The sequence below is a fragment of the Sinocyclocheilus rhinocerous genome, unplaced genomic scaffold (assembly GCF_001515625.1).
Source record: "Sinocyclocheilus rhinocerous isolate Xijiao unplaced genomic scaffold, SAMN03320098_v1.1 scaffold1874, whole genome shotgun sequence".
In the NCBI taxonomy this organism is placed as follows: domain Eukaryota; kingdom Metazoa; phylum Chordata; class Actinopteri; order Cypriniformes; family Cyprinidae; genus Sinocyclocheilus; species Sinocyclocheilus rhinocerous.
Window position 1 is genome coordinate 75,442 of NW_015626862.1, and position 22,352 is coordinate 97,793.

General features: G+C 37.5%; 1 protein-coding gene and 1 non-coding gene across 2 annotated transcripts in view; one reads left to right on the plus strand and one right to left on the minus strand.

Annotated features, from left to right (window-relative positions):
- LOC107716438 (G-protein coupled receptor 126-like) overlaps window positions 1–22,352 on the plus strand; it is a 40,342-nt gene that overhangs the window by 12,445 nt on the left and 5,545 nt on the right. Inside the window, exons 3-29 of the mRNA XM_016522892.1 lie at window positions 259–612; window positions 2,439–3,059; window positions 4,991–5,032; window positions 7,421–7,486; window positions 8,153–8,221; window positions 8,911–8,970; window positions 9,079–9,123; window positions 9,240–9,290; window positions 9,521–9,562; window positions 13,900–13,988; window positions 14,155–14,207; window positions 14,319–14,360; window positions 14,491–14,630; window positions 14,996–15,110; window positions 15,259–15,347; window positions 15,425–15,626; window positions 16,056–16,221; window positions 17,058–17,192; window positions 17,342–17,359; window positions 18,141–18,260; window positions 18,494–18,545; window positions 18,655–18,761; window positions 19,366–19,493; window positions 20,598–20,866; window positions 20,994–21,093; window positions 21,213–21,496; window positions 22,021–22,122. Coding sequence (XP_016378378.1) covers window positions 259–612; window positions 2,439–3,059; window positions 4,991–5,032; window positions 7,421–7,486; window positions 8,153–8,221; window positions 8,911–8,970; window positions 9,079–9,123; window positions 9,240–9,290; window positions 9,521–9,562; window positions 13,900–13,988; window positions 14,155–14,207; window positions 14,319–14,360; window positions 14,491–14,630; window positions 14,996–15,110; window positions 15,259–15,347; window positions 15,425–15,626; window positions 16,056–16,221; window positions 17,058–17,192; window positions 17,342–17,359; window positions 18,141–18,260; window positions 18,494–18,545; window positions 18,655–18,761; window positions 19,366–19,493; window positions 20,598–20,866; window positions 20,994–21,093; window positions 21,213–21,496; window positions 22,021–22,122 — 3,561 coding nt within the window. The remainder of the gene's footprint in view (window positions 1–258; window positions 613–2,438; window positions 3,060–4,990; window positions 5,033–7,420; window positions 7,487–8,152; window positions 8,222–8,910; window positions 8,971–9,078; window positions 9,124–9,239; window positions 9,291–9,520; window positions 9,563–13,899; window positions 13,989–14,154; window positions 14,208–14,318; window positions 14,361–14,490; window positions 14,631–14,995; window positions 15,111–15,258; window positions 15,348–15,424; window positions 15,627–16,055; window positions 16,222–17,057; window positions 17,193–17,341; window positions 17,360–18,140; window positions 18,261–18,493; window positions 18,546–18,654; window positions 18,762–19,365; window positions 19,494–20,597; window positions 20,867–20,993; window positions 21,094–21,212; window positions 21,497–22,020; window positions 22,123–22,352) is intronic.
- On the minus strand, window positions 21,793–21,865 carry trnaf-gaa (transfer RNA phenylalanine (anticodon GAA)). Its single transcript has one exon. It is a non-coding gene; the product is annotated as a tRNA-Phe (tRNA).

A 22,352-nucleotide genomic window follows, 5' to 3' on the forward strand; every position in this document is an offset into this window, starting at 1 on the left:
CGTTGATCATAAGTCTATCAAATGGCTTAAGATTCTAGGTCGTCTTTATGGGGAAATCTCTGGGATTCCTTTAGTAGTAACTTACCATATCTCGACCAAACTTGATATCTGTTTCCCTCCCCTTCTGTTCTTGTCGATGCACTAACCCAGCAGCCATCTAAACGCATCTTCCTGTCACCTGATTCCTCTCCTGTCCTTGGCCTCTGCTAATACCTGTCCTTTGCAAGCTAAAGTGACATGTGACCTGTTTGCTTGCAGTAGCACAGAGCTGCCAGAGTAGCGTCAGCTGCAATGTGGTGCTCACCGACTCCCAGGGCTCTCTTACCTCCCCCTGCTACCCCAATGACTACCCACCCAGTCAGGCCTGCAAGTGGACCATACAGGCCCCGACCGGCTTTATAGTGCAGATCACCTTCCTAGATTTTGAGCTCGAGGAAGCGCACGGCTGCATCTATGACCGCATCATCATCAGCACTGGCACGAGTAATGCCAAATTTTGTGGCTTAACACCCAATGGACTAACTCTCAACTCCAGTGGCAATGTGATGGAGGTTTCCTTTAACTCAGACTTTAGTATCCAAAAGAAAGGCTTCCATATCAGTTACAAGCAAGGTATGTTTAATATATGGCGAGCTCTTCACAGCATGTTTATTTATCTTAGATGTTTTAATTTATACTTTTTTAGAATTAATGATCAATTTTAAGAAATTTATTCATATTTATTTCATAATGTATAATTAAAATTATTCTTTTTAATTTTAAAATGTGTATTAATTTATGCTTTGTATCCTGTTATGGTTTACTGGATCCCAGTAATTATGTTTTGCTGTGATGTTGTGGTTAAAAAAAAAGTAATCTTTCCATAAGCGTGACGGTGAAAGCAGTGTTTTAATATAGTGAATAAACATCAGACCTCATAGACAGCAGTATTATCAAGATTACATTTCTAAACTCTACCGCTCTGTTTCATATCACAGCTGCTCACATCATATTGCTTTGCCATTCATGCTATCAATATTATCTTATTGTGTTCTTTTGACCACAGTCACAAACATTTAATTATACTGAGTTATTCAGCACTTCTCTCATTCTGTCAATCAGAGTTTTCAGTCTGCAAAATTTTCTTAACCATTATTTTTGTCTTGTTTTTCAGAAAAAAAGATTCATTTATTATCTTAATTGATAAGATAATAAGGCTTGTTTTCAGATAATATATATTAAATTATGTTTATATTTCATTCTCATTGTCATAATATCTTCTTCATAAACATACAGATCCCTGTTTTCACAACAGAGTAAGAAGTAAAACGTACGCTTCATGTTCAAAATTTTGGTTTCAGTTTTTTAATATTTTTGAAAGAAGTCTCTTATGCTCACCCAGGCTGCATTTATTCAACTATAATACAGTAGAAACACTAATTTATTGTGAAATATTACAAAGTAACTGTTTTATTAATGTTTAATATAAAAATGTAATTTATTCCCGTGACAGGAAAGCTGAATTTTCAGTGTCACATGATCCTTCAGAAATCATTCTAATATGCTGAGTGATAATTACGAGAAACAAATTACGAGAAAATAATGATTTTCTGTAGAATTTGTGAAACAAGGAAAGAGTTTGGTAAGTCACACATTGTATTTATTTAGAGTAATATATATTTTTGTGAGCAAAACTAAAACAAAAAACACTTTTGTCTAGGTGCAGTTCATTATTAGGCAACAAGAATGCCTGTATAAATTGACGGACACAATTATGTTCAATGAAAAAGCACACACTCTTGCAAAACGAAATAACCTTTGTTATGAAGTCAGACAGGTGTGAAGGTACCCATTAGTACCCAGTAGCTTACAGATTTAGACACCATATTTCCTATTTCCTTCCCAGTGAAACAGGTTTGAAATGAAACACCTTTGAGATCAAGCTCATTAGTGTTTAGCATTCAGCAAGCCCGTTGCTTTTTCTGTGATCCTTCAATAGCGTCAGATGTCTGGTTATGTCAAAAAGCATCACAAATATAGGGTGCAGGGATCTAATAGTCCAACTGGAGGTGTATTTTTCCATTCTAAATTGCTTGTGGTTTTTATATTGAGATGGCCAACAGAAACAAACTTCCGCCAATTTAAATGAAATGAGTCAGCAAATATGACATAAAAGAGGTGTTTTAACATGGGCAAAAGAATATGACTGTCCGGTTTGGAAGAAGTTTAATAAACTTGTCTTAGAATGATTACTTGGATGATTTCATGTGTTGAAACAAACAGTATTATGAAATAGTTACTCTATATTAGCTGATTCATGTTTGAATTTAGTCTCTGTTGTCCTGTATAGCCATTTTGGAGATCATAAAGAGGTTTGAATGAACAATTTCTATTCTACAATAACTAAGTAAGTGCATTTGTGTCATATTTTAAGATCTAATGGTTTTTCACTCTTGCAGTGGCAGTGGCACTGAGGAACCAAAAGGTCACAATGCCAAAAAGCAGCAAGAATGTAGTGAGAGTGTCCAATTCAGTCTCCATTCCTGTTCTCATGGCGTTCACTGTGTGCTTTGAGATCGCCCGCACAGCCCAGAAGAGCACAGAGACCATCTTTACCTTGTCTGATGCCTCTGGGACATCCATTTTGGCATTTGAGAAGACTGAAAGAGGTATGGAACTGTTCATCAGCGGTTCCTACTGCTCTGTAAATGACCTGCTCACCAGCTCAGACATCACATCCAGCATGACACCCATCTGCCTCACCTGGACCAAGTCCACTGGCCTTGTGGCAGTGTACTTTGGAGGCCACTATCGAGCCAAAACCTGCGCAGCCTCTCAAGTTTACACCTTGCCGAGTGGGGGAATCCTCCAGCTTGCAGGAAAAGGGTCAAGCTCGGTCAGTGTCGACGATCAGAATTTGGATGGCTTCATATACAATTTCCGGTTATGGGATTATGCCATGCCCTACTCCGAGCTGTCTGCCCTCACCTGTGATGTCGAGGGAAACGTCATTGACTGGGATCATCGCTACTGGACTATCCCAGGCAGTCACACACAGACCGACAGCACACTCAGCTGCAGTGAGTAGATGGTTTCAGCTATATTCTGTGGAAGCTGGTTTATGATTCATAACCAGGAGTGATTAAATTGACAAACCATCACACACAACTCAGTGTGGGCCGTCACACAAGGTACAAGTAAAACAATTTGTCTGATGAATCCCACAATCTGAAATTAGTTTCTAGTAGTAATTTCAGATTAATTACTGTGAATTAATTTCACAGTAAAAATTTCAAATATTCTAAAAAAAACAACTAAAATTTGAGAAGTGAACTTGCATAAGACAGAGAAAATCAGAAGTACAAAGTGTTTGAAAATACAAAGATATGGCAAGTTCACTTTTGTAAATGCACCCAAAATGCAATAAAACCACATTTAGAGGTAGTCATAGACTGAATCTGACCATATTCGACAAAGTTGTGCATGCTAATGTTGTTTTTTATGGCCATATAACCACACAAATAATATCTAAGTGCTGTTGTCCATTTTACATAAATAAGTGTCATTGTATCACACTGTAAACAAGGTGAAATGCAAGGTGTAAATGCAATCTAGTTAAAGCATATCCAGATGCTTTCCAGATGCAAATGGATGTTAATGCCAGGTTTGAAGGGGCCCTTAGTTTGTCCATTCCTCTTGCAATTTTTGATTTAAAAAAAATGCAGAAATAATCTTCAGAACTATTTCTCCTCCCACTACCTAAGACAGTACTTTTAAAGTCCTTCAAATGCCCTTCAACTCAGCGTATAGAGTAATGAGCTTTGGGTGGAATAGAGCAAAGGCAGGCATGACTCACATGCATAACAAGCCTCACCAGGGACTGCTTTCTTCCACTTAGCGAGGTTCCTGAAACTCAGCAGCCCATGGAAAAAAAGTGTTGCTTTAAACTATGTAGCCGCAGATCAAAAGCATTAACTCACTCAGTAACTTTCTGTGCTCTAAGACAGATAAAGCCATACGTTCTGTGTCAACATTTGGTCTGTGTTAGTGATGGAAGTAGTGTTGGAATTATTTTCTCCGGATAACCTGTTAAATCACCTATATTAGGGCTGTCCAAACTCGGTCCTGGAGGGCCGGTGTCCTGCAGAGTTTAGCTCCAACTTGCCTCAACACACCTGCCTTTAAGTTTCTAGTATGCCTAGTAAGAGCTTGATTAGCTGGTTTAGGTGTGTTTAATTGGGGTTGGAGCTAAACTCTTCAGGACACCGGCCCTCCAGGACCGAGTTTGGACACCCCTGACCTATATAGATCCCTGTTAAAGGTATTTCCTTGTCAGGAGGACAGAACAGAGAGGGCACTGATTCCTCATCAGAGTTCCTTTAGATAACCAATCATATTCAAATCATTAACAATGCATATTAACAATGTCTTTTTATGTTAATATACAGTGGGCTTCAAAGCTCTGAAAATGCTTCTTTTTTGACAGTTTCTTCATTGTAAATTTTATTATTAGCATGAAAATAATATGAGTGAAAAGTGAAAAATATATACAAATGTATTATTTGATTTGCCCCAGTTTTGCTTTGTGTAAAAACCTGACGACCATATTATACAGAATGATTTGAAAATGATAGCCTTGACTGATCTTGTGCATCACAAATTACACAAAAGTAATATCTCATAAATACCCACTGCAGAATCTTTTTTCTTATTTGTCTTACATTTATTTGAGTTTTTTTATATAAAAAACTTTTAAACTATTTGACGCAAGGTTTAATTAGATGTTGAATCCAAGATTTTCTATGTGGACTCCCACTGTTTACTTGTATATACTGTGATTCATGTTTTCAAAAGCTTTTTAATTATCTGTCCATTTCAAAGCATAAAATTCCTTCGATAGATACTGTATGCAGTTTACTTGCATATCACTGCCATTGGCTAACTTGAATTGAATTAAGTGCTTATGCTAACTAGTTTGTAAAGGCAACTAATTTCTCATCTTCTTTTGCAGTCTGTTACCCAAATTGCATTCACTTAACAGCTTCATCTAGTGGTGAGTGTACTGCTAACATGCCTAATATGTGCATAATTGCTTGCTTTGAGCTGTGAAGGTGATGCATGACGTGTACACAATGTCATTCAACGTGGCTGTACCTGCAGATGCTTTTTGCACATAATAGTGTATTTTCTGTCAAATGTGCTGAACTACATAATACTCATGCTCTTACTGATGGATATTTACTTCTGACAGGAGAGCTGATGTTTATTGGCGTATACTTATATTTACTCACTCTCTTATCATTTCAAACCAGTATGACTTTCTGTACTTTCTGCTTTTTAAGGACACAAAAGGTTCATTTCCAATATGCCACTGGTTACTCTTCTATTGATGTGAACTGAATGGTGACTGAAGCTTCAAGCGTCATAAAGAATGCAAAAGCACCATAAGAAATATCAGCACATCTGGAGTCAGTATATTAGCTTTGTGAATTTTATGTTGTTTTTCACTGAAAATCTTCAATTCCAGTGAGCTGTTAACTATTTTGAACATGGGAACCAGATCTGTTCATTTCTAAAATAAATAATTTAGCCTGATTTTGTGAATTGGATCACATGATTCATTGAGAATATCTGAATCTAAAGAATTATTTTTTTTTATGAATTGTTTTTATGATATTTTAATGGTTGCTTATTTCATTTTGTAGCTTGTCAATCCTTTCATTATTTTGAAAAGAGTGGCCAGAATATTTTCAGAAATTAACCTAATTTCTACTGAAGAAAGTCATACAGGTTTGGGATGAAATGATGGTGAATAAATAATCACACTGAATGAACTACCCCTTTTAATACATTCTTTTGTTCCATTCATTCATTTAGAATTTTTGCCATTTCAGTGCTAGACCTGTTCCAGGGCATTTTTGCTTTTTGCTAGCATTTTTTGACCTTGTCAGGAGCAGTGAAAGACCCCCTCAGACAGTTAGACGCTGGAACCTATGACACATAACTATTTCCTTTGCTCAGTTACAGCCAGCTGTGCTTGTGATGTTGGCATAAAGTCAAGAGGCCCGTGAAGTTGAGCCCGGAGCAAAACTAATGCTGTCACTAATAAGCATGCTTTTAAAATGCTACCCTCCCCTGTCTTTCCATTGGCTACTCATGTGGTTCCCTCTCATCCTTTGACAAGACCAGTGGGAGACAGCGATCCAACCTTGCATGGGAACGCAGCGGAGGAGCCTGTCTTTAGAACAGCTCAGGTTTTTTTTCCCCCTCAACCTGCCTTTTACACAGGATGATCAGAGAATCTGCGCTATAACGCTAGACAGTTGTCGCAATGTGACGTCTCCGTTAATATATTTAAGCGCTCTTAAAGTTACCCTGCTACTGTACTTCATTCCTAGGATGAGCTATGGATTAGTTCCTCTGTGTAGTTTGACACCTGAATCAAATCATCTTTTTCACAAATGACTTGTCCTCAGAGTTAAGTCAGAGTTATATTGTATTTTAAAATGTCAAAATAATCTGCTTTTTTTTGGAACCAATAGCTTTTTGATTTATATTTAGCCACTCTTAAAGACTCTTATAAGGTGGAAAATATCAAACAGATTTTGGAAAACCTTTCAAATCTTGGTCTGTGCAAATGGTTTATTGACTAGACTTTTGGTCATTGCTCCAATCCTCAGACATGCTCTGATGAGATTTCATTGACTGAAGCTTAACGAGTAGATTTGCATTGCACGTTGAGGTTTTGCTTTTGCGGATTGCCTGGCTTTTAAATTATTTTGAAGATTTGGTGTCTTCATGCGTTCAAGCATGTTGTTTAGACACGGCTTGAGCTTTATGTCAGAAACTAGCAGATGAATTGCAAAACAAGATGCAATTTGGTATTTCACACATCCCTAATGGATTTGTGTTGAGAAAAGGTGGCATTCCTGGGCCTCGATCAAACCAGCCCGCAGAACATTTCTGTCATTCAGCTGTGGCAGATTATTAAATTCCACCTTTGAGTTGCTGATGTTCAAGTTTCAGTGTGGACATTTTGAAGTCACATTCCATTGTCAAAGCTCAGAGGAGTGCTGGGAAATGTATGACACCTTTACTATCCAAATCTTGTCCTAAGGTAGACTTGAATTTCTATTCATGGATATAAAAGAGAGAGAATGTATATTTTTGACAGTGCTCTGGGAATGTCCAAGTCTGTCCATCTTAAACTTGATTCATTTTAAATGTATTTTTATGACTTTGTACATTGTCTAAAGAGTTTATGGGTATTATTTAGATCTTATAGATATTTTCATGAATGTTGAATATAACATGTTTTCACAATGTAACCACAAGGCATTCACATGCTGGCAATTTATTTAGTTTCACTTTAGAACCGTTTATTTTTCAAACATTTATTTGATCATAAAATGTCAAATGTTAATTTTCAAATCTTTCTTAGGCACTGCCATAGCATCTCTTTCCCCGGGAACCACGGGTTGTACTTCACCTGGATTTGGCTGCCCAGGTAGGAAGAAATATCCTTATTATAACTTTTCATGCTGAAAACATTCCTCAGAACATGTTTTACTAGATAATTAGTTGACCCATTATAAACACTTATTGTCTAATCAAAGTTTTGACCTTTTTGGCTCATTTATATGACTTGCTGATTTACAATACTCTTTTGTCTCTTAATTTCATTGCTAATTTTAACATGAAAGAGTTTAAAATCCTTGAAAATTATATATAATACTAATTGGCAAACAAACAGCTTGCCTTCCGCTCATTAAGACTCCCCTAAACTGAACTGGTGGCCAGTAAGTGGAAAAAAGACGGACTGACTGTATGCATTTTTGAGGATACACAATGTAGAATTTGACCTACTGGGTGTTTGTAGAAAATGACTAGTAACAGACAATCTCAGGCAAACATCTCCCTTTTCAGCACATTGTGTGACTCAGCAAGGGAAGTTAAAAACAATCATCTGTTGCCAAATTTTTCTTGGCATTTAAATAGTTTTATAACATGTCATATTTCTAATTTTTGGTTATTCCTTTTTTCCATATTCATCTCACGCTATGCTTATAATGCACACAACTGTTCATTTGCTCCACTTGTTGTTCTTGCATTTTTGGTTTCACTCTAACCTCCATTTAATGCCAGTGTGCCCTTTTTCCATCCCTGCCACCAGCAACATTAACTGTTACCACCGCTTCCATTGCCACCACTAACATGATTCCTTTTTATGCAGCAACCCATGGTAAGCATTCACATCTGCCTTCTCATCATTTTATGTCTGTGTTCCTTTTGTTTCATGAGGGTTGTGTCTTTTGCCTAATGCAGAACAGGTGGTGGTCAACTCATTTAGCTTTTTTTTTTTAAATGCTCAAAAGTAGATTTGAAAAAATGCCAATGTGAATGGTTGCATCACAGCACCCTACTGAAATATCCCCAGTTTTTTTTTTTTTTTTTTTTTTTTTTTTAAATAATCATGCAGGATTGTTTTAAGTAAGCAAATCTGTCTGGTTGAAATGCTCATTTCTACAGTAAACAGTATTAATTCCTTTTAAATGTCTTTTTTCTTCTTTTGTTCTGGCATCAAATAATGTAGCAACAATGCAGTTTATTGTCTAAATTTAAATAGATGCCAAATGGGGCAGTTTACTTAATATAACTGGGGATATTTTACCCAAAAATGAAAATTCTGTCATCGATTATTCATCCTTGTGTTGTTCAAATGATAACAAAAAAAAATTATTTGTTAAATGCAATCTGTCAAATAAATATTTTTACATCATTTTTTTCTTCACTAACATATTCCAAGTCAAATGCATATCTACATTTTTTTTTTTAAATGTTATGTAGCAGATAACCCAGTAGATGTTCGTTTTGTAATTTTAAAGATGGATGCATGTCAGTAGAGCTCATTATCTCTATTTTCTTCATCAGCTCTTACTACTACTCTTTCATACACATCTGCTTCTAGCATGCCTCTAACCACAACTTCTGGTAAGCAGATACCTAGGTTTTCTACTGTTTTATATTCTGTTTAATGAGGTATGATAAATGCCCTCACTAATACATGTACGTGGCTCTGCCTCTTTGTACCAACACTAGCTCTACTCACACCAACTACTAGCACTAAAACAACAGCTACTACTGGTAAGCTAACAGTTACTGAGCAAAAGATTTCTTTTTATTTAGCCATTAACATACATGTATGCTGTATATTGCCTTACTAACCAAACGTTTAACATGTCTGTGTGTGTCATCATTAGTATCAACTACATCATCTTTAATCCAATCTAACCCGCCACCCATCAACCCTGGTAAGACATCACTTCTAACAAAAGATGTATTATCAAATGCCAATTTTATTAGCCAAATTACTCAGTATTGCCCAACAAAGATAAAAATAAACAAAAATGACCAATAAACAAAAAAAATTGCATGGCAGTATATGGACCCTTGTCTCATGTCCTCATGCATAGCTTTACTCTATGTGTGTTAATTTACCTAAACCATTCATCAGTCACTTAATCCATTCCTTCATCTGCAGCTGCTGCTACTAACTCACCTCTGCCAAACCGCAAAACCAATGGTAAGCCAAACCTGTTATCTAACGTCATAAATGGCTTGCTTGTGCTTACCAGGGAATGTCACTGCTAAACTTTCATTTGAATGGGCAGAATGGGAACTGCTAGCTTGTTTAAATAGGAACAGGAATTAAAGCGATAGGTTAATTGCTCTGAAATTTTCTGGGTGCAGATGAAAGGCCTCATACCTATTTTTTATGCACGTTTTGTATACTTGTGGAATATTAACTTAATTACCTACTAGAATGTTAAGAATTAATTGTATAAATAAACACCATACTAACTCTAATTTGTCAAGTGTGTGCTGTGATTATATTGTTCTTTTATATGGTGTACTATGTATCTGCAAAGATAAATAACAGCCTGTTCTGACCTCTTCATTTTTTATATCTGCAAATATAAATAATAGCCTGCTCTGACCTCTTCGTTTTTTACCAAATCTGGGATCCTCTGCTAAATAATTGAGCTGGAGCAGAGAAAGAGAGGGCTGCGTTTTTATGGTCACTACTGCGGTTTACTCCTCACGCTGAGACTCCGTCCACTAGCTCTCCCCCTGCTAGGCCTCTTGTTGCTCCTGCTCCCCGGGGCCCCAAAACATCACTCGGCTTGATCTCCACACCCCTCATCTTTTTGAGGAAGAAAGTTGAGGCAGCTGTCACTCGGCCACACAAACGTCCCGCCATCCATCTGACCAAGCCACCTGCCCAACCGACAGTAAGCATGACGAATGAATCCCACTTGCTGAAAACTTCTACAATGGCCTCCGTTGCTAAGAAAACAGACTCTACAAGCATGAGGCCAGCCTATTCCCAAGTGAAGCCTCCGTGGCAACCAGATGCTCACAATCAGAGTGAAGACTTTGAGTCTTTCCAGGTGCCATCACTCAGTAATCGTAAGAATAAGCCACTAGCTCCTCAACTGGTCCTGAGCAATAGTGACAAGAACAGCACGGAGATACTTGATTATCCATCTGGTTTTGGCCCGGAGGCATTTTTTTACGACATTGACTTGGATAATGATGTCTTCAGCCTGTTCGACTTTGATTCCACCTACTCCCTGGATGAAAGCTTGGCCACTGCCATCCCTCATAACATGTCTTTCTTAGAGGTAGAAAGTGTGCCTGATGTCAACACCACGGCTTTCGGACCAGTGAGACAGGCTGTTAGCAAACAGGAACATTTACACAGTCAGTCAGACCTTAGTTTACCCTGGGCAATGTCAGAGCTGGCACAGGTCTCAGAGCGGCTGGAGACAGACAGCAGCTGGACACTTATCCCATCTCCCACTGTGACTCTGAGAGGAACAGGTGTGCAAATGATCCAGCCTGAGCTCAAGAGTCTCTCAGACCAAACAGCAGCATGGCCAGAGCGGTCGCCCACACACCTTGTGGATTTAAAGCTAACAAGCACTGTGCCCTGGGGCCTCTCAGAGGCAACTGCCATTGAGGACAACTTTAAAGATGTGCAACACGGTCAGAAAAAGTCCACCATCGAGCCCACAACGGTTACACATGACCAGGTGGAAACTTTAGCAGAGGGTAATGTCAGGACAGGATTTACAGAACCTGAGTATAGTCTTACCGATACCACCTCTTCCTATTCTTCATCAAACTCCCAACAGAGCTCTTTCGACTATCTCCCCGATCAAACTATTTTGCTCATAGAGCCTTTGGCAGCGAGCCCTCTCATTCCACAAGGCAGCTATTCCCTCACAACAGAGACACTTGTTATATCCTCTCTCGCTTCTTCTCATAGTGTCGAGCTGGTGGCTGGAGTGCTTATTGATTCAACCCACAGCGCTGCCACTCTTATTGAGCCCCTGAATTCGATGCCTACTGCAGGGGTTCAAAGTGACTCCTTAATGACACAGGCCATCAGACCGAGTCTGTTGTCTTCTTCGCCTCACACTGATGTTTTCCAATCTCTGACACCTGGCTCAGCCAAAAGTCTCTTTATCTCTGATGCCAAAAACAACACTGACCTGATTTTACCCTCAATGAACAATCAATTCATCCTCTCTGAAAACCCACAAGCTGTTGACTCCAGCCAATTCCCAACTCTTAGTGTTCTCACTGTGTATCCAGGCATCACAAGCGGCATTTCTACGTCAATAGTGGGCAGCCAGTCCAAATTAGATTCACCTCTGGTGCTGGAGCCGTCGCGTGTAAACAGATTGCCGGAGACCCTTTTCAGAGGCTTAAGCAGGCAAGGCGATGTTAATCCTTCAGAGGCTGATCTAAGGGACTTGTCACATATGCCTCATATTTCTGTCAGCGCTAGTTCGGAATTACCATACGGTTCTGCGGTGGCCCTGACAGATGAATGGAGAGGTTCTCAGTCTTCACCCCTTAATTCAGACTCCCAAATGAAAGTGGAGAGGATAGATGTGTCGCCCACATGCGATTTGTCCTCCCACAACATTTTTGACTTTAGCTCAGAACATGGCATGTTTACGTCAGCATGGTCAGGCTACTTCAAAGCCAACGGGGAGGGATCCCAAATTACATCACCTGAAATATTTCCTTCAATTTTGTTCAGTTCGATAAGTAAGAATAGACCAGATGAGGCCTCACCTTATGAAACCAAATTCAGATATCAATCAGAGACAATGGACATTTCTAACTTCATAGAGCCTGGCAATGTCCTTTCTTCTCAGTCTACAGGAGAGGTTCATCATGATGGATTTGTTATTTCTGGTGCATATAGTCGAATAAGTCCAACCCACAAATACGCTGAAGCCACAACTACCACATGGTTTCTCAACACAACTTCTTCTCTAAATGTCTCAGAAGTCTCTAAGTCATTTAACAAAAACAGCACACATGACTCCATTGATTCACATAGTAACTTTTCATACATGACCACTGAGCAGATTGTGAGCCATTCAAACACAATTCAAGACTATGAATTGTTTAGAACAGATAGACACACATTTGAATCTTTGTCAGAGAATGTGCCGCACACTCATTATCCTTTTCAAATGACTTTGACTGGTGCAGATCTGTCATCTCAGACCCCACCAGACCCTGCTTTTCTTCAATTTTCCACCTTTACAAGCAGCACGCCATCAGAACTTACCTCCGTTCCAGTCATCCAACCCTCCAAATCAATGTACATCTCAAGCAGCCACAGTGAAGACCTGCTGGACACTAAGCATGCCCACTCCTCAACAACAAAGCGGCCATTTTGGGCCAAGAATGAATCAGCAAACCCCTCCAGTCACAGCCACAATGTGCTCGTTGTTCAGCCCGCCACCACAGATAGCGAGACACATCCGTCTCTAGCTATTGACGAGCAGTCTTTTGTGCCCACAAATGGCACAGTCAACACCCCAACCAAAGGAGTCAGCGCAGGTTTTGGCTCTGTGCATACTGGTGCCACCAATGGGACCACTACAGACCCTCATGAACTGGCCCCATGTCCATGTAAAGCTCCCTTTCATATTACATGTCTGTGTGGACTTTCAACCGGGAACAGTATGTTTTCCAATAACAATCTAGACCTTAGAAAGAGAGATATCTTCTTTTATTGCTGAATCCTGACTTCTGAGCAAGTGATCGTAGAATGATGGTTGTTCAATTTGGGGGGGAAATCAGTCTGTCTTCTTGGTGTGCAAATTAAATTTTTTTGATTCCATGTGATTTACTAGAAGTAGTAAGATTAACAATTGCCAGTTCTGACAATCATTGAGTTTCAGCGCTCTTCCATACTGGCTGTTACTCGCTCACTCAAATTGAGTGCATAGGTCTCTTGTAATTATCCAGATTTGCATCATTCTTCCTTCTTAGGAGACTGCTTTATTTAATTATTTATTTTACATTGAACTGTTCAGCCTTACTTTCGAAAATTATCACTCTGATGATTTTATGAGAGACTACCTGGATTGTGGAGTGAAAACACAGTGTGCAATCTAAGGAAGCTCTCTCACATTTTCAATTTGTGGAAATATGTTTTTAAAATTTCATTATATTAGGAGTCTCCTAAGAAAGTCTTGGCATGGTGTAGTTATGCATTATAAAGTAGTCCAGCACTAACAACTCAAGATACATGAGAGCCATCTTGTGATAGAAGTGCAGCATAGCAGTAGATCTCAAAATACATTGCTTAATGAATCAGGTTTTTTTTGTTTTTTTTTACTGCCAAATCTTCTATACTGAATTTGTTTTTACAATGCTTTGGATAGATTTAATTTAGAAGATCTGTCTTGAGGCCACATTTGTTTCACAATAGCTAATTACCAAGATTTAATTTTTAACTACTGCTATGCAACACAGAAAAATGTGAATTAAGTAAATTGTGTTTTGATTGATGACTAAAAAAAGTACCATATTCTCCTTTTACAGAGGATATTTTTTACAGAATATCCCTTGTGGTAATTGATGAACAAGCAAACACCCCAGACAGGGATGCTAAGACGATGATATCTCAATGGGTATATTTGTATTTTTTTTAATAATATATATATATTTGGTTTGTTTTACTGTTAAATACATTTTAAAACTCCAATAATGGATAATAAAATAACTGGTAATTTTATGAAATTTGAATTCTTTCTAAACATGCCACTGCTTACTAATCCATTTCTGTGATGTTTACAGCTCAATCAAACATTTCAAAACTGGATTTACAGAGTTTATGTTGAAAGTGTCAGGTAGGATTCTTTTTTAACTTGAGAGTGTAAATAAACATTTCTTTATTTTATTTAATCATTGTTCATTTTGTTTAATGATTATTCACAATCTCACTCTCATCCCCTTTTCAGTCTCCAACCTAACACTGTTCTCTCAAGGGCCACAACTATACGGTAAAACATTTGCATACTGTTACCGTTTTTGTCTGATTTTTCTAATGTAATAGTAACTATGTTTCACAATGTTTTGTTTTCAGTATTATTGATGTCTAAAAAATATGCTCTGATATTGCTTTCTTCTCAGACAATCCTACATGGCCCTGCTGGTGTATAAGAATACCACTGATGCAAGTCTGGCAGAAGTAGAGATTGAGAACATACTGAGAAGGGCCCCTGCAATTGGAAATGGCTTGATACTGGACAGTGTGACTGTGAACTTAATGGGTATGGCATGCTCCATAGTGTTTAATAACAATACTGTAGCCCTGTAAATTATTAATAAGCACTTGCATACAGTACTGCAAAAAATTATAATTCTTACAAATTATTACTGATCTCCTATTAAAATTTGATATGGTCTTGAACTTACACTGATACCTAGCAGCATGAATGTAGCATCACGCCACAGCAAAGTTTTATTTATCAAAGCCATAATATGATTTTAATCATGTTTTCAAATAAATTATTCATATCTTAAGGGTAAAACTTTTTAATGGGAAAAAACTATGGAGTGCACCTTTGAGGATAGTTGGGAAATTTCAGAAGGATGACTCTTCCTTCATTTTGTTTCTGTGTTTGTTTTACCTCAGAAAACTGCCAGGCAGAGGAGTTCCCATTCCACTACAGATGGCCAGAGAGCAGACCCACAGTCACCCAGCATGTCCCCTGTTTCCCTTACAAAGAGCAAAACGCATCCAGGACTTGGTGAGTAAATGCTGAGACCTTCTAATCTAGGTGCAAATGGGAATAAACTACTAATTGAAGTGGTTACAGCCAGTAATCATGTTTTAACAGGTGTGTTAGAAAAGTCAATTTAATAATTTGCGGTTTTTTTTTTTTTTTTGCCCTTTAGCATGATTAGCCAGTTTAATTATACATCATATTGGGCCCTGCCGGACCGCGGAAACTGCACTAATATAACAAGCATTTCAGTTTCACAAGGTAGGTTCTGATCCACACTACACACATTAATCTGAAATCAAAACCAGCTTCAGTAACTCTTACTTTCAATTTACCAGAGAATGCAATGGAAGTGGCCGTGCAGCTCGCTGACATCACTAATAATGAGCTCTCTAAGGAGGAGGTGACACAGGTTGTCTTCAAGGTGAAGGAACTTGTGAACATAGCCAAAATCAACGCCACCCTGGCCAGCACTGTGGTCACTATTATCTCCAACGTCATGATCAGCTCAGAGGCCGCTCAAAAGGACGCCTCAGAGACGTACGTGCCTCTTACCTGCACTGTAGAAAATGAAGAGTTTGCAGAAGTTATAAAATGAAGGCAACAATTTACATGACTTTTTGGAGTTGAATATGTTTAATTAAATATCTTCACTAAACATCAAATGTCCAGTTGTCATTGTCATGTTTATATTCAGTAAGTCTTAAGATTTCTTACGCTGTATCAACTTGTATGGAAATTATTCCCTTTATTTTTGGTTTTACGGTTTTTAATGGCTATGATGTGGATCAATATTGCATTCTTCTTTCTACATATTATTTGAGAGCAAAGCATTATATTTTTTACAATATATTGCCTGAATCTCTCTGTGTCTTATCCATCCAAATGTTTTCATTTTCACTGAAGGGTCTTCAGTGAATGTTCAGTCCGGAAGTTTTTTAATCTTCTTCTTTGTATCGGCATGTTCAGAGCTCTCAAAGCAGTGGATGAATTGGTGCAGAAGATTGAGTTTGATGGACCCTCACTAGCCATCACATCCAAATATCTGGCTGTTGGGGTTTCTGCTCTAAACATCAGCAATTTTAATGGGACCACTTTCAGTGCATTTATAGCCACAAACCTGACGGACCCTCAGGTAAATGTCCTTCAAAAAATTTTCACCTCTCTGCTTCATGTCTTTTGATGTGACATTTGACATGTCTTTATACAAGTATGTGAGTGTTTTTTGTTTTGGTTTTTTGCTTGATGGCGTCTGTTTCTGGTTATGCATGTATATTTGAACATGTACTGCACACAAAATTTGCTTAAGACTTCCTCAAGCAGGCTGGCCAAACATTTTAGCTGTATTTTTGGTTGGCCAAACATTTTAGCAGTAAAGTTTTAAAGTAATCTTTAGCTATTAAAGCAGTGTAATGAGAGGTGACGTGTATGGACCATGCCCAGGGGTTGCACCCATTGATTAAGAGCCAACGGTTCCTGGAAAGTTGTGGGAGGAAAAAGCAACATTGTAGAGTTTGAGACTGACTCAGAAAATGACACATTTCTCTCTTCTCAGGGCATGAGTGTCAGAATGTATATTTTTGCTAGTATTTAAGTGGATTTTCTGTATTTTTAACATGCTTGCACATTTAAATTGATGTTTTTTGTACCATTTCGTATGTTTATAGTTCAAGTTTAACTCAATCATTTGAACTATTTAAGGGATTTTAAAGAATTAAAAGCACAAATTAGCCTAACAACAGTTTAGATTACCACCTGAAGGCTCCTTTTCAGGGCAGTCTTACCATTTTTATATCTCCAAGAATGCATCATTGGTTATTCAACCTGAGTCTAGTTGTCTTTTAATGGATTCATTTCCACTTTATTCTGGCAGAGGGCGCAGTAACCTTTTCTAATGCAATCACACACATGTAGCTCTTACACATTATGGTATAACATTAGTAACACAGATCGTCCACAATTCCTCCACAGATCGATTTTGAGTCAGAAGCCCAGAATGCTTTGGCTGTGGTCACTCTACCTCCAACACTACTGCAGAACTTGAGTAATTCACATAGAGTGTCCAGAATAAACTTCATGTTCTTCAGCAAGACAGGACTCTTTCAGGTGAGAATGAACCAATTGAGCTTTTTTATTGTTGTATGTTTTTCTCTGAATTAAGTATTTGTGGTCCCTTCACATTAAAATAAGGCTTTATTTAAAGGACTGAAGAACAATATAATATTGACAGTTCTCATTGATATTTCTGTTAATAGCACTTTGGATGGCTCATGGTACGGTAATGAATCTCTGGATGTTTTCTCTGTGCTAAGTTAAATAATTCCTCAGAATAATCTCTAAATCGTGCATTACATTGTGTAACATACACTACCATTCAAACTTGTTTGGGGTCATTAAGATTTTTTTTTTTTTTTTTTAAGAAATTAATACTTTTATTAAGCAAGGATGTGTTAAATTGATCAAAAGTTAGTCTTTTACATTGTTACAAAATATTGGTATTATAAATAGATGCTGTACTTTTAAAATATCTATTATTCAAAGAATCCTGAAAAAGTGTATCACAGTTTCATAAGAACCTAAACAGTATATCAGAGTGATTTCTGAAAGATGTGACACTGAAGACTGGAATGGTTGCTGAAAAATTAGCTTTGCCATCACAGAAAGAAATTACATTTTAGAATTTATTAAAATAGAAAATAGTTATTTTGAATTATAATAACATTTCACAATATTACTGTTTGCTGCATTTGATCAAATAAATGGAGCCTTAATGAGCATTAGAGACTTATTAAAAAATATTTAAAAATAATTCCCAAACATGTGAACTGTATGTCTTGAATTCAATTAACATATATGTCTAATGATATGTTCCTTATCTTTGAATGCATCTTTTGTCACTTACTGACAGCTCACAAAAATGATATACTCTGTCCATACTTACAAAAATTATGTGTTTATATATACAAAAATTGAGGTATAATTTTGATGTTCCTGACTCTCCCTAAAACTAAGATGAGCAGTTTTGTTCTGACAATCTGTCTCATGTCTTCTCAGAATCGGCAAAGTAATGGCATGTCCTTGAACAGCTATGTGGTCGCTAGCAGTGTTGGCAACTTCACAATCAAAGACCTGCAGGATCCCGTCAAAATAGAGATTGCCCATCTGGAGTACCAGGTTTTAAGCTTTTTATTTATTGAAAATTGAATGTATTGCCAGTTTTTTACAGAAACTATGGTTTTGGTCATATATTTTTTTGGAGTAATTACAGTAACCACTCATTTTTTTAGTTTAATCTTCCCGTCAGTGAGGTTTCAGAGCAGTAGTTTTCTTCAAAAAATTATTTGTACAAGCTAACTAAAACAATGGTGTCGAACACATCTTAATGTGTCTGTCTCTCTGTCCTCCAGAGAGATCCAAAGCGTCTTTGTGTGTTTTGGGATTTCAGCCTCCAAAGTGAAGGTAAAATAAATGATTTATTTGGCCACTGTTTAAGCATTAAAACAGTCCCATAGGAGGCTGTACTGTATAGACTTACAGTAATTGTATAATATCCATTTGTCTCCATTAGATCGCATAGGGGGCTGGAACAGTGAAGGCTGCGAGGTCAGTCCGGAGTCCAACAGTAACAGGACCGTCTGCTTGTGTAATCACCTCACACACTTTGGCATTCTAATGGTGAGATTTGTGGGATTGGCAACAAAATGACCCAACAGAGCGGTTTCATGTATTAAGCCAATATGGCAGACTGAAGCAACGTTGATGCGTCGTATATGTCATCTAGAGTGGCTAACCATGCCTGGAACAGACAGGGCCAAATAGTTGGCAAATAGCTAATCAGGAGGCTTCATTGTAGTGTGGCACTGAAGCTATTAAGACTTTGCACACTTATAATATTAGCTGCTCTTTGTTAATGTTGCACCAGTGTGTTATTTGAATGTAGCATTATACAAAAGATACGAGTGGCATTGTAGAAATTATTTATTCACAGGTAGTCATTATTTAATTCATGAGCAAAAATGTCCAATAACGGGGTTTCTTAATATGGTGATCTGCTCATAAATAATATATTAAAACAGCAATAATAGAATAAAACAGCTTTTTTGTACTATTAATTTCTTTGTGTAAAATTTGTTTAATGTGGAAATACATCCTTTACATTTATCTATAGACTCGTTTTTCATATTTCAGGAATTGTCACTGATAACTAAACACTAATGAGACTCCTGCATCCCTGATCAGTGTCATTATTGATTAACTTCGCCTCACTTTTGTCTTTTAGGACATCTCTGGAGCTTCTGCACAGATAGATGAGAAGAACAACAGGGTTCTCACCTTCATTACCTACATCGGCTGTGGCATCTCAGCCATTTTTTCCGCAGCAACACTGCTCACATACATCGCTTTTGAGTGAGTGTCCTTCAGCATCTGACTAGGATACAAATACTGCATCTTTGATTTATGCCTCTTTGTAATGGAAAAAAACAAGTTACTAATTTAAGGCTACTTAATTTTTCTTACCCACATTTTTAAACATGTTTTTAATGACTCATCTATGTGAACACATTGTGAAATATTACATTTGGCTTTCCATTAACAGCTATTAAAATTCTAATGTTTTCTCAAAGAATGTCTTCAGCTCTGCCCATGTCATTGTCCAGGATTGTCTTTTACCTGGGGCCGGTTGCATAAAAGGTGTAGACTGGTCTTACAAGTTAGTAATCACATTTTTTCTTTAAGACTGGTCATACATTTTTTAAATTCAGTTACATAAAAGCATAGATTGGTCTAAGTTAAATAAAAAAATTAGACTGATGACTTATTGGCTAACTGCTAGTTGGTCAAACTCTTACTTAAGACACTGTCTTAGCACAGAGTTTAAGTTTATGCAACTGGACCCTGGTTTAGGCTTCACCCTTCCTCTTCAAGCGCTAATTTTTTACCATAAAATCGGGCTGCTTGTTGCTAGTATTCAGTGATCCTTATTTGAAAAATTGATCAAAATTGAAAGAAAAGGCTTTTACATTGTTACAAAAAATTTATATTTCGAATAAATGCTGTTCTTTTGAACATGTATTCATCAGAGAATCCTGAAAAAATGTAGCACTGTTTCCACAAAAATATTAAGCAGCACAACTATTTTCAGCTTTGATAATAATAATAATATGAACTGATTCTTGAGCACCAAATCAGCATTTTAGAATGATTTCTGAAGGATTATGGGACACTGAAACCTGGAGTAATGGCTGCTGAAAATTGTGATTTGTCATCCCAAGAATAAATTACATATTAATATATATTAAAATAGAAACAGTTCTTTTAAATTGCAATAAATATTTCAAAATATAACTTTTACTGTATTTTTGATCAATTAAATGCAGCCTCGGTGAGCATGTTTTCTTTCAAAAACATGAAAAAATCTGACCAATCTTAAACTTGGGAATGATAGTATAAATGGCTAAAGGTGCAACGGAATTGGAAAGACTCATTGTTTTCTTTGATATAAATCTATAGGAAGCTGCGGCGTGACTATCCCTCCAAGATCCTGATGAATCTCAGCACGTCACTGCTCTTCCTCAACATGGTGTTTCTTCTGGATGGCTGGTTGGCCTCATACGACATTGAGGGATTGTGTGTGACAGTGGCTGTTTTTCTGCACTTTTTCCTTCTCACTTCCTTCACCTGGATGGGCTTAGAGTCCATCCACATGTACATTGCCCTGGTCAAGGTCTTCAACACCTACATACGGCGATACATCCTCAAGTTTTGTCTCGTGGGATGGGGTAAGATTATGTAGTTTTTCCTTTGGATAGTTGTTTGCCGTGGATTTTTTTTTGTGTTTAATATAGTATAAGATCGCTCAGAAGAAGTGTTGAACATAATAGTAAGAACATCTGACTATGTTTTCAGGTGTCCCTGCTTCAATTGTTGGCATTGTGTTGGCTGTGAGCAAAAATTCTTATGGAAAAAACTATTATGGAAAAGGAGAGTACGGACAAGACACAGAATTGTAAGTTTGGCCCAAGAAATTCAAACTAGCCATTATTTTATATCTGATGTCTTATGTGGAAAAAGTATTTTAGTTCCTTTTTCTCATTCTGTTGGTTTTCCTGGTCTTTCCTTCTGTAGCTGTTGGATTCACAGTCCGGTGGTATTCTACGTGACATGCGTGGGCTACTTTTCCATGATCTTCCTGATGAATGTTGCCATGTTCATCGTGGTCATGATCCAGATCTGCGGGCGTAACGGCAAGCGCAGCAACCGAACACTTCAAGAGGAGATCTTGCGTAACCTGCGCAGTGTGGTCAGCCTGACTTTCCTACTGGGCATGACCTGGGGCTTTGCTTTTTTTGCCTGGGGTCCAGTCAGCTTGGCCTTCATGTACCTCTTCTCCATTTTCAACTCCCTACAGGGTTGGTTTAAATCATTATATTTTCACTATCCTGCACGTTTAAAGACTCCATGCAATCAGTTGATGCTGGCAATATCTTTCCTGTGTTGATGTGTTTCCTATTTTTACATACCAAAGTATTTTTACCTTTTTTTTATGCGTATATATACATATATATAAATAATTTACTTTATAATATTTTATAGTACTTTCTAATTGTACTTTATAATAAAATTTAAATGTTAAAGCAGTTAAAATGATCCCAAAATTTAGCATTTAAAGTCATTAACATCAAAAAATTCTTTTGGCACTACATTCTGCCGAAACCCGGGATCGAACCAGGGACCTTTAGATCTTCAGTCTAACGCTCTCCCAACTGAGCTATTTCGGCCTGTAGGTATTCTGGTTTAGAAATATGTAATTCTGTATATGATCCGCTAGAGGTCGCTTTGGTGTTGGTTAAATCTGAAATAAGACTAATCATTTGAAAATAGCTTGTGGGGTTTTAATCATTAAAGATTAAGGAGTAATTTGTTTTTCCAACAGGATTATTCATATTTGTGTTCCACTGTGCCCTGAAAGAAAATGTACAGAAGCAATGGAGGAGATACATCTGCTGTGGAAAGTTTCGCTTGGCAGATAACTCAGGTAAATTTAGTTGCTATTATTACTGTTATTTTAAATTACTGATGTTTTTCGGGGATTTTGTCAATGTGTCAGAATCCTATATAGAGGAATAATAATATATTCAATCACATTCCATGAAGTAATGCCTACAATATTGAGTTAAAATTAATTTTTTGAATGCTGTCCGCATTGTATACTTCTTTTGCACATGGGCACATTGCATTTGTGCTTAACACCGACCCCCCCCCCCC